This window comes from Centruroides vittatus, unplaced genomic scaffold (genome assembly GCF_030686945.1).
Source record: "Centruroides vittatus isolate TY-2023 unplaced genomic scaffold, ASM3068694v2 contig_1774, whole genome shotgun sequence".
NCBI lineage: Eukaryota > Metazoa > Arthropoda > Arachnida > Scorpiones > Buthidae > Centruroides > Centruroides vittatus.
The window spans coordinates 16,096-28,767 of NW_027121085.1; the positions used below are offsets into that span (position 1 = coordinate 16,096).

At 33.8% G+C, this 12,672-nt stretch overlaps 1 protein-coding gene across 1 annotated transcript; it reads right to left on the bottom strand.

Annotated features, from left to right (window-relative positions):
- Positions 1 to 3,785: 3,785 nt before the first annotated feature.
- Positions 3,786 to 10,547, bottom strand: LOC136969265 (zinc finger protein 701-like). Its single transcript, XM_067263357.1, has 6 exons — positions 10,388 to 10,547; positions 7,156 to 7,240; positions 6,110 to 6,264; positions 5,937 to 6,003; positions 5,214 to 5,834; positions 3,786 to 3,841 (listed from the first exon to the last, which is right to left on the bottom strand). Exons 1-6 carry the CDS (start codon positions 10,514 to 10,516, stop codon positions 3,786 to 3,788), a joined length of 1,113 nt encoding a protein of 370 aa, XP_067119458.1. The 5' UTR covers positions 10,517 to 10,547.
- Positions 10,548 to 12,672: the final 2,125 nt, after the last annotated feature.

Below are 12,672 nucleotides of genomic sequence, written 5' to 3' on the forward strand. Positions count from 1 at the left end.
GATATAAAAGTGTATAAGCTACAGTGTACTGTATCAAATGCAAAATCCATCTGTGCCTTGTGACAAATAAAAATTGCTTCAAAGCATGTCATATGTAAATATAAAATGTCAATTATTGTACAAAAACAGTCAAATAAACCATTTTTACATGAACAGGAAAGTTTGCATTTTGTACAGGTAGAGATCCATTGTGTCATATATGACACATACCATTTTTTAATGACCGAAAACAAAAAAATTAAAAAGAATGATAATTTACTAACAAGTGACACCCAAAGGTCAATAATATAACAAAACTTCAATTAAAAAAAAGTTTTTTCTAGTAGTGGATCTCAAGAGGTTAAGTATCCTGTATCCATAGGAATATTAGACGGTCTTGAATTGGATAAGTTAAATTCTCGCAATTTATTTTCGATATATCTTTCTTGGTGGAGTGAAAATATTCCATTTTTGTCTCTTTCAAATTGTATTCCCAGATAATATTTTAAGTCACCTAAATTCTTGATTTTAAACATATCCTTCATTTCGGTTTCAAATTCGGTTAACGGTTCTGTGGCCATTGCTATTACGTCATCTACATGAATTGCTAAATACAAACATCTTTTATGGCCTCTGGTGTAAAGACAGGGATCGGCCACGCTTCTTCTAAATCCCTTAGATAGCAATGTTTCATTGAATTTTTTATTCCATTCATTCGCTCCTTGTTTCAAGCCATATATATTTTTCAATAATTTGCAAACCATGTCTGGTGATCCTTCTTCGTATCCTTCAGGTTGTTTCATGTATACCTCGTGGGATAAGTCTCCATTTAAGTAAGCCGTTTCGATGTTATAATGCTTAACTTTCATGTTCTTAATTCCGGCTATAGTTAGGAGTGTTCGAAGGGTGGCAGTTTTGATCACGGGGGCATATACGTCATCGTAGTCGAAGCCATACTTTTGTGTGTATCCTTGAGCGACTAAACGAGCCTTAAAACGGTTAACTTTATTGTTTTCGTCCCTCTTAATTTTATATACCCATCTGCTTCCTACTGCAGTTTTACCTGGAGGTAATTTCGTAATTTTCCATGTGCCGTTATTTTTCATGGCTGCTATTTCTTGATTCATGGCTTCGCTCCATTCTTTGGAATGTTTGCCTGCGATTGCCTCGCTATATTCTCTCGGTTCTACTGCATCCTCTGTCACTGATAAATTTATTGTTTCAATTAACCTTATAGGAGGTACTCCCTTAGTAATTCTTTCCGATCTCCTTAAATGTATGCCAGATTCTTCCATTTCTTGTTCCCTTGTTTTCGTTTCGCATTCTTCTTTTAAATTCGTGTTATCAACAATTGTAACTTGTTTCGAATTTTCATTATCATCGTGTATATCGATTTCGGAGTCTCTGTGCTTGACGTTTTCCAGAAAGTGAACATTTCTGCTTATTGTTATCTTATCAGTTTTCGTGTCAATTAATCGATAAGCTTTCGATGCTCTCTCGTATCCTACAAAAATTAGTTTCGTGGCTTTAGGTTCTAGTTTCTTTCGATCTTTAGGTTTAATAACATAGGCTGAGCATCCAAAAATTCTTACATGCGAGAGGTTTGGCTTCTTTCCATGCCATTTTTCGAACGGAGTTGTTTCACTCGCTTTAGTAATTAGTCTATTCTGTAGGTAATTTGCACTATTCACCGCTTCTCCCCAGTATTTATTCGGTAATCGAGCATCAATTAACATGCATCTTGTCATTTCTGTCAGGTATCTATTCTTCCTTTCTGCTACTCCATTTTGTTGCGGGGAATAAGGTGCCGTAGTTTCCCATAGAATACCTTCATTTTTAAAGAACGTCTTTAAGTTGGTACTTGAAAATTCACCTCCTCTGTCCGATCTGATTCGTTGAGGAGTTCTTCCAAATTTTGTTTGTACATATTTAACATATTCCTTTATTTTATCGGGTACTTCACTTTTATGTTTAAGAAGATATATTTCGGTGTACCTACTGTAATCATCTATCATGGTTAAAATGTATTTGTTGCCTCTCGGTGTTGCTGTTTGCATTGGTCCGCATACATCAGTGTGTATTAATTCAAGTAATTGATAGGTTTTGGTTTCCGATTTCCTTGGAAAACTTTTAGTAGTCATCTTGGCCTCGATGCAATACTCACAAGGTTTGAATATGCGACATTTCTGAATATTTATTCCTGTAGCCAATTGTTTATTCTGCATCGAAATTATAGAGTTCATGTCACGGTGCCCTAATCTTCTATGCCATAAATGGATGCATTCCTTCATATCATTAACCACTGTAAGCGCTTTATGTGATTTATCAAGCTCATACAAACATGTGTTTGCTGTTGCCGATGCTACTGTTACTCCGTTTTTCTGGATAGAGCAAATGTTCCCTTCAAATTTTATGGTAAACCCTAGTGTCGTTAGTCTTCTGACTGAGATTAAATTTCCTTTAAGGTGTGGCACATATAGCACGTCTTTCATATATATTCGACGTCGTTCGTTATTTTCATCCATGCAGGTTATCATTACATTGCCTTTACCTTCAGTGTATAGGGCTTGACCATTGGCTAGTATTACTCTCTCTCTATGTTTACTATTAATGGTTGTGAATAAATACTTCTCGCAACACATATGTGACGAAGCTCCCGAGTCTACGTACCATTGATGAATCTCGTTTTGTGTTCCTGTCTTAAAACATACATAGGATTCCTTTTCCGGGTGTTGTTCATCACTTTCCGCATAAATTTTGTTGATCTGATTTGGATGTTTTTCTTTCCATGTTGCATATTTCCTACATTCTTTCTTTACATGTCCCTGCTTTTTGCAAAAATAACAACTTTTGAGCAAATTCCTTTTCTGAGTTACTGGGCGTGCTCCCACTTTAAATGCTTTATCCGCTTCACATTCTTCATTTGATGAGGTCTTTCTTCTTGAGTGTTCTTCGATTAATTTATTACGTACTAACTCCTGAGTTAAATCTTCTTCTGGACGAGTCTCTAGTGCTGTTATTAAAGTGCTATAGCTGTCTGGCAAGCTACTAAGTAATAATGCTATCTTTAATTTCTCAGCTAGAGTTTCTCCCAGTGCCGTAAGACGATCAACCATTTCCTCCATGTTGGCCAAGTGTATCTCCATGTCGCCGTTTTCTTCTAGTTTTAAATTGCAAATTTTTTTCAATAGGTAAACTTTATTTGATAGTGTAGACTTAACATGGTGTTTCCTTATGGCTTCCCAAGTTCCTTTAGCTGTAGTTTCCTTTCTTACTAATGGCAGTTGATTGTCTTCCATCAGGAGGCCTATCATGGCGCGCGCCTTTCCGTCCTTTGTTAACCAAGATGAGTCTGGATCCGAGGGTATTTCCTTTTGTATTACGTCCCATAACTCGTCTTTTATCAACAGCAATTCCATCTTATATTTCCAAATGTGATAATTGTTGTTGTTCAATTTAGTGATGGCAACGTAACTTTTATCCGCCATTGTGAAGTCTTTTGTTCTCGCCGAATATTCTTCTTACGTAAATTTATTTAGTTTATATTATTCCTTGAATTTACCTTTATCTTTTCCTTATGCTTAATTAGTTGTTGCCGTAACTGGGCCCATAACCTGTTAGACTTGGCGCTTATCGGAAAGATTGGTAAAAAGGCAGTTGGACTAGCGTAACCGGTTATGTAACAAAAGAACAAAGAATGCACAAAGATTACACACAGTCTTAACTCACGGAAGGTCAGCGCTGGAAAGGGGAGAGTGAAATGAGGTCACTTTCCCCGAGGGGTCAACAACGCCACCAACCTTTTATTACGTCAGAACATCTACAAAACATCGCGATCGTTGATTCCAACAGTAACCTCTGGCTGAAAAAACAAAGGCTTTTATCTGCACCTGTATATAATACTTTCTTGTGTTTCGGATCTTTACGTCCCTCTTCAGCAGGTATTTTACACGTCATCATTCTTAAATACATGCCAGGAGGACAGTCCACGGGTAACTGTCCCCTATTTAGGTGTTACTAACATGAAGAAAACCCGGAATATCACATGGCCAGCCCCTTGGACAGGTGCGAACTCAAGACCAACCGTACAGTGGATTTATCCACTCGGCCAATAATGGGCGAAATAAGTAAAATCATTTGTAATCACTATAAATAAAATTACACTCACAAAAGCAATCGGGAAATTATACTTTCTCTTTATTCTAAACATTGTTGCCAGAACTTATATTATTAACAGTGCAGAAAAACTAAAACATTACAAGTCTTAAACATTGATGTCTTAAAATATGCTTTGTATTTACATCATACTAGATTTCAATAAATTTCTATAGTGAAAATGACTTTTAATTGTACTTTAAAAATTCACGTTGAAACAGAATTTTTAATGAGAAATATCACATGTTTTAACACCCGAAGAAATATTTTACTTGTGTATTATCTAACCCTTCTTGTTTTGTATTGTTTTCTGGAATGGCTAGTTTTTTGATGATTTTGAAATTTTAGTTGTGTCGTAAAGTTTCTTTTACAAATGTCACAATAGAAATGTATCTCGTCGTCGTAAGTAATCAGATGCTTCACAAAAGTAATTCTACTTTTAAAAATCTGTTCACAGATATTACATTGGTATGGCGTACCACTGGGATGCTTGGGGTGTATTTTTAAACAGAACAACTTTAAATGGTATTTCAGCTCAATCTCTGTTTTAAAAGCTTTTTTACAATGGCTACAAAAATATGGATTTTTCAGATGAATAGGTACATGCTTTAATAAATCACTTTTAAGATTATATCCCTTTTTACATACGTCACAGAAGAAAGGAAAACTGGCTTCGTTGTGAACAGTTCCGTGCCTTTTTAAATGACTTTTAGTTCTGAAACTTCTCTTACATACCTCGCAACTAAATGGTTTTACGTCAGCGTGGATTCTCTTATGAATGGTTAAAGTGCTCTTATATGAAAATTTCTTTTTGCAGATATTACACTTCTGAACATGAGTTTTCGAATGTTTCTTCAGCAGATTTTTTGTTTTGAATGCCCTTCGACACCACCAGCATACAAACATATTTTCGTGTTCAATAAAGCGATGCTTTGTTAAAGAACTTTTACACTTAAATCTAAGTTCGCATAGGTCACAAATATACATATATTTATCGTTATGAGTTTTTTCATGTTTTCTCCTGCACTCTTTTCTTTTAAAACGCTTTTTACATAGGCCGATACGACACGAGTACTTACATGTGTTAGTATGACATACTTTATGCATGTTTAAATGGCATTTCTTTTTATAATTCTTATGACAAATATTACATTTGAAAGGTCGATCTTCATTGTGCATCACTTCGTGATCTGTCAACTGACGTTTCCTTTTACATTCTTTGCCGCATTTCTTACAAAAATAAGCCGTACCTTGTTTTTTGTGCATTTCTAAGTGTGGTTTTGATACACGTTTTGAATGCGTTTGAACACGTTCATCACTAAAGTACTTTTGAACTTTTCTATTGTCAATTTTGATTTGATCTTCTTTGTTGTGTACTTTTATGTGCCTTTGCAAAAGAAATTTCCACAGAAACTTCTGATTGCAGGATGCGCAGCGAAATGGCTTCTTTCGAATATGAAAAAATAGATGTGCTTGTAAAATTGCCATATTTAAAAAAGTCTGTTTACATAAACCACACAAGTATGTGCTTTTAGAATAGGATGCTCGGATTATTCTTAAATATTTCCTTTTTATCTTTGCTATCAATCTATTGCGTATTTTAACTGAAGGTGCAAATTTCTTGCTGTTAATCTTATAATGTTCTGCTCTTCTAGGATTGTACTCAATATCATATTGCTTACTTTGAGTTTCCTCATTAACTGTAAGTTAAAAGTAAACATTAAAAAGTTTTCTCTTCGGGTACTTTTCTAATGATTTATAAAGTCAAATTTTTAAAAGAGCATTTAACAAACTCTACTTACTTTGAGTCTTCCTCTCCTCTGTGTTAAATTTTTTGTCAGAAGTGACGAATTCACTCTTTTGAAAAACCTAAACAATACACGAACAATACAGAATATACAGTCAAAGTAGTGATATTTACGAATTATTTAATAAAAAATAGATATAAAAATATATCGAAATATGTATTACTTACCTGAATATGTTCAAAATCATTTGTCAAGTAAACAGCTTCTTTACAATCTTCAGTTTTTACTTTAATATTCAATGTTTTCAAATCAACTTTACACTCTGACTTTATATCGTGTTTAATGTCGTAATTCTGCTGTTTTATTTCTTCCTTTTTACACTCTGTAATGAAAGTTGAGAAATTTCGCACGTATAATATAATTCTACGCAAACAATTAAAATAATTTCATAAAATTAATTTAAATTTAATAATTCGAAAGAAATTTTCTTAATCTAAAAATATATAACTGTATGATTTTATTATATAATTTATTTATGGTTATAAACGAGAACAGAGCTGTGTCACTGCATAAACATGATCTATAATACAATATATTGTTATTATAAGCTTTTGCGTGACATTTATACAGTACCTGGATCCAATAATCAAAAGTGTTTTTATGTTTGACTTACGACTAAATTTTAATCATATTTTTAATATACTTCATTTAAAATATATGCTCTCCACCTCAAATTTTTAATCGCTTACCCCTTCATATCATAATTTCCCTTTAACAATACAGTCGTGCCTGTGTTTAGTGGAAAATATTTTGAATTGAGATAACGTGATTTCCTGTTTGCATCGGAAATTTACATGTAGCTAGTTTGGACTTCCTACTCCTAACGTTTCTATATCTGTTCTCAGATTTCATCTATCTGCCTCAGTTCTCGAGATTAATGAACGACCGACAGACAGATAGACGACAGTGCAAATTTATAGGTCTATAATTTTCCTGGAAAAACGATATGGTCATCTGGTTTTTTTCTAATTACAAAATGTATATAAAACAAGAGTATACGAAGTTATCAAAATTAATTTTATTTAAATTCTTACGCATTATATACAAAATAATTGCAAAGTTATCAAAAAGAAATACTGTATTATCAATTTGATAGCCTGACGTTAGTTCTATTTATTTAAATACAAATTTATATATATATATTTATGTTATATCTATTTTTCTAACCACTGGAAACATTTTAATATTATAAAAAATATCTTCATCATCTCACCTATTTCATTCTTATAGTGAAAATTCTCCCAAATGTTAGAATTCTCTGTATCATTTGTTGAAATTGGGTTTCCATAAATATTTGACTGAAACGATAGAAAAAATACTTTAATTTGTAAAATATTCATAAATAAATACACAAAGAAATTATTTTGATTTAAATCGTAGAATTCCGTTCATTGGCAATCAAGTGTAAATATAAAATTGACGATAAAGTCGGATTTTTATTTATTACTTTTCCGACTGTTATATATAACAGTGGGAAAGTATGAAGATCGGTGGAAAAATGACCCCCAAGATTTTAACATTTTTGACTTAGGATGTCTTGAAATGTTGAGAAATGCAAAAAAAATTCCAGGGTAATTTCTGTATATGTGTGTGGGGGGCATCCCTGTTTAAAGCTTAATAACTCCAATGCTTTTTGTCGAAAATTTCTAAAGTTTTGCAGAGAAGTTTCTGTATTAAGGGGATTGATCCTGTTTTAAATTTTGGTGGGCAAAGATCGACAGGATGGGAAATAAAAGGGTCGTATGTTCCATCTCAAGTAGGATGAGATTTAATGACGATTTTACTCCCTATTAGTGTAAGATCGGAAACGGTCAGACTCCACCCACTTGTCTAGAATGGCTCTTAACTGTTTATCTAAACTTAGAGAAGATTAAAGGTCGTGAGACTTTAGTCTATGTCAGTCCTGACACCAATTAAGATAAATATTGTTTGCGTCCTAACTCGCAATTAATTCTATAGTGTTATCTTCAGCAAATCTGAATTAATATACTGGATACATAAATGTGTATACATAGTAAACTCAAACCATAACTATTTTAGACATATTGGCTAAATGCTTCGGGGAACTACATTCACAACGTGATGGGAACACTTATTTAGTTAACCAGTTCCTAATCCCCTTTCCTTATTGAGAAAGCTTACAATAAATGTGCATATTAACCATATCTTCTCTTCTTATGACGTGTATGTTCTGATCAGACGAGCTGTCTCTAGAGGCTAGGAACCTCTGGACTGGAATCACGGCAAGTTACCATCAGCAGCACTAGGCAAGATGGCTATTAGTCTATAACCAAAAAGTCTGAGTTAGGCCGCGACTCCACTAGCCGTAAAAGGGCCGTAAAACCCCTCACCGTAAAATATCACGTGACCATGATATTTTACGCCTGAGCAGGTCGTAAAATATCATGATCACATGATTAAAAGCTTTTACGGTGAGGGGTTTTACGGCCCTTTTACGGCTAGTGGAGTCGCGGCCCTAAGATGACTTCAATCTTATGTAGAAAAATTGACGGGCAATCAGTTCTGCTGCCAATGCGGTCATATTCTGAGTAACTTTCCATTTAACAGGAACTCAACATCCTCTGAATCAGAGGAAGTCGAGGCAAGATGTCAACTAGATAAACATCTGCCCTTCCGTTCATTGGATTTACACAATAAATCTAATTTTCTATTATATTTTTCTTTCACTTTATATTAAACTTTAAAATTCCTTTTAAATTTAACTGTCCCCCAGTCCAAGTTTTCACATCAGCATTTATATATATATATATATTTAAAGAAAATAATAATGAAACCCATTCTTATCCTCAAAATTAAGCTTTCTTTTTTTCCATTTTATAATAATTAGAAATGTAAAACGTTTTTAAGTAAAATATCATAACAGATGGAGCCACACACGCAGTTTTAACTATCGCGGGAAAGTTAAGCAACTCGTTGCGGCATTTGTTTTCTTCAGTTTTCATTTTAAAACAAGACCAAAAATAATTCGAAATTTATCTTTAATTTATCCAAATAATAATTAAAAAATACAACAGGAAATATTTTGAATGTACAGTAAAACCTGTCATAAACGGAAACATGTCTAAAAGGGAAGCAGTTTCTATGTTAGAGAAAGAGCTTTTGTGTACGGAAGCCGGAAATAATATTCGTTACCGCTCGATTTTACATGTTTTACTATAAATTATTATTTTAACGTGACACCTGTTTTGCACTTGCAATTTTCACGGTGTCACGTTAAAAATTTGGGAGCATAATTGTTAACATTTTAAGCCAGGCCTCCAACTGTGAAGAGCTGGAAGTAATCTGACTGCACTGCTAACTATAATGTACAGTATGGCGAAACATTTCCAAACCACGTACAATTTTTTAGGAATAATCCATATAAAATATGCCATAAGCAAAAATTGTAGGAATGCTTTATCGAGTGTGCACCGTTCGAAGATGCCATTGCTTAAGCTTGTTTTCGTCGCGGAGCGGCTCATCGGACGGCGGACGCGTACGAAGCGTGTCACGTGACCTTTGTCGGTGCTATTCGGTCACGTGACTACTCATCTCTGACGTTTTCCTGATAACTAATTCTTTTTGAGAAGAATTCGCTCAACTTTGCAGACATCAGGTGGTAGATCATAATATACTATACTATTTTTATTTTAATTAAATACGACTTATTATTATTATTATTGACTATATGAAGCAATAAAGGTAAAACCGCTGGCTAACGACAATAATTCTATCATGATATATATTATGATAATAAATATTAATCAGATGCAACGTAAGATGTCTAATGTTTTGATGTAAATAAATATACTGTAATTCAATTTTCTTTACGACATGAAAGAGATTAGGCCATTAAAAGCAGGGCAGAATTATTAGTTATTTATCGCATTATCAAACGTTATTATACGTTGATTTTAATGCATATTTAAAATGGAATGCTATTTTAATATTTCTATTAATGATGTCTGCAAATTTCAGCTAATTTTTCGCAAAAACAGTAAGTTATCAGGGAACACGTCACACCAACAAATGTCACGTGACGCGCTTCGTACGCGTCCGCCGTCTGATGCGCCGCTCCGCGACGAAAACAAGCTTAAGCAATGGCATCTTCGAACGGTGCACACTCGATAAGTAATCCTACAATTTTTTATAGCATATTTTATATGGATTATTCCCAAAAAATTATGCGTCTTTTGGAAATCTTCGAGTCAAATTAGTCTAGAATCGATTAGTTTTATGGATGAAAACCTTTCAAACATTAAACTGGACAAGTACTGTACAGTATTTTTATTGATTATTCGATAAAATTGATTGTATTATATAAGAAAGGAAATTAGGTAGCATTACTTGATGTGAATTTCAATGTTTCCAAGTGTGTTATATAACTTATATATGTTAACTTCGATAATATTACTGGCATTAAAATAATTGCACTTTGTACTCACCTCTATATTATAGTCGTCTTGATATTCCAAAGGTTCTGACTTAATTTCTGCATTAAATTCCTCAGGAACTTCCCCAAATTTTTCTTTTCTTTCTTCATATGCAAAATGTGAATGTTTTTCTATCTTCATTTTAGCAATTTATAGTAATTTCGTATGTCAACAGTCTACGGTTATTTAGTCACTAACCTGTAGTTAAATGAAGTGCCATTAATCGATATCAAAAAGTAAATATCCACGTTAAATTTCTATCAAAATCTACAGTAGGGACGTCGACTCGTTGCCTTTGTTACCAATATAATAACTAAACAAATGGATGCGTGCACATTAAAGGAAGTCGTGGGGTGGACGTCACCAGCACACGTGACGAGTTTGTAGCTATAAATTCAGGTTTGATATGTTAGGAAATTATTATAAAATATTATAATACATTTTTCTATGTTTTAGACTACGTCCATATCACGTTTTATCAACTCTATTATTAGATTTAATGTTAAACACAAGCTCCTTTTTTAGGAGGTTGATACAAGTTTATCAGATGGTCGACTTCCCTTTTGAGTCACAAACACATCATCTTCCTTTTAGTTAGTCAAGAAACAAGATGGTGATCGGTCAAAAAATGTCCCCCCCGAGAATTTTACATATTCGGACTCGGCACCTTAATTAAAACACCAGCAAATGCAAAAAACTTCAGGGGTTTTTTCTATATGTATGGATGTTAGTGCGTGTATGTGTGGGTGGCATGATTTTGTTCACCTTCTTTGAAGCTTAATAACTCCTGTGCTTTATGTCAAAAATTTCTGAAACTTTACAGGGAGATTTGTGTATTAGGGGGATTGATGCTATTAAGTTTTGGTAGTTAAAGGTCGAGGGGGTGAAGAGATAAAGGGGAGATAAGGTCTGAATTAATGACAATTTTACTCGTTAATAGCATTTACAATTTTTTATAAAGACCCATCCCTACCCTCAAAATGGAGCTTTTTGTCATTTTATAATAATTAAAAATATAAAAAGTTTATAATAATAAAATATCATGAATATCATTAAATATCAGATGGCGTCATACACACAGTTTTAAATGTCACCGAAAAAGTTAAGCAACTCGTTGCTGGATTTTTTAAAAAAATACCTTAAAATAACTTCAATTAAAAAATGCACTAGAATCCAAGGAAAGATAAAACGGAAATACTTCGCAGTAACTTGTGCAGCTTATTCTAAAACAGACCTTTGCAAATAAGCAAATTGCAACAAAAAATTTGCATTCTCATTGAACTTGCTGCAATCAGACGATTTCGTAACAATTTCTTTTGCAAAGACACATGAAAGAACACAACAATGAAAATCAAGTCGAAATTGATAATAGAGAACGTCCTCAGAAGTCAAGTTCAAGAAATCTTCAAGAATCTAACGTTGAGCAGGCTTCAATCTTAAAAGTGACTTATTAATTAAAGAATCAACCTAGTCATGTGAAAAATCGATGCTTTTGCACCCATTGTATAAACGCTTTGAAACAGAAAGTCAACTGAAAGAATTTTTCATATATTATTTAAAATTACATTCCCAAGCACCCAAAAATTATGCCAACGTAACATATGTAAATAGACTTTCAGCAAAAGAGCTTATTTAACATCTGATCCCCCTCTCTATCTTTCTACCCCTCGACCTTTTTAATCATGAGATTTAATAGTATAAATCTCTTTTAAAAATGTTTATTTTATTTTTTACTTTTTGTTTTTACGTTTCTAGTAAACAATACGCGGAGAAATGGCTGGAAATATCACTCCCTAGTGTCTGCAGATGTTCTCTTCGATGAGTCATAAACCACTTACCCGACCGGGTGGTGAGGAGTGTCAGGTAGCACACCACTGGGAGGGTCAACGTGGAGGGAAACTCTGTGTTAATGGTGGTCAAATTTATCTTAAGTAACTTAAATATAATCTGAAATGGATTATATGAGTCAAAAAGCTTGGCTTATTCTTAAAGAGAAGAAAGCCATGCCAGATTGGACGGCCGGATAGCCGAGCGGTAAACGTGGCAACTTACCACTCTGGGGGACCCGGAATCGTTCCAGACGGGTTGAAAAAACCCCAAGAAATTTTCGAGCGGGTGGTTTCTCCGGCTACCTCGGGCCTTGCCCCTCACCACCCAGCTGTTTCATTGTGGAGCTGGCCGAACCTATAATAAGTTTGCTAAACAAAGACCTTCTTAGGGCTCACGGAAAAAAAGAGTTAAAAAAAAAAGTCATGTTAATAATAATATAAATTAAAGTGATTGTCATTCATAAATTA

Coding starts and splice junctions, on each gene's coding strand:
- LOC136969265 (XM_067263357.1), bottom strand. CDS start 10,516: ATGAAGATAGAAAAACATTCACATTTTGCATATGAAGAAAGAAAAGAA. Junction 6,004..6,109: donor ATGATTTTGAACATATTCAG/GTAAGTAATACA, acceptor TGTATTGTTTAG/GTTTTTCAAAAGAGTGAATT. Junction 5,835..5,936: donor AGAGGAGAGGAAGACTCAAA/GTAAGTAGAGTT, acceptor TTTAACTTACAG/TTAATGAGGAAACTCAAAGT.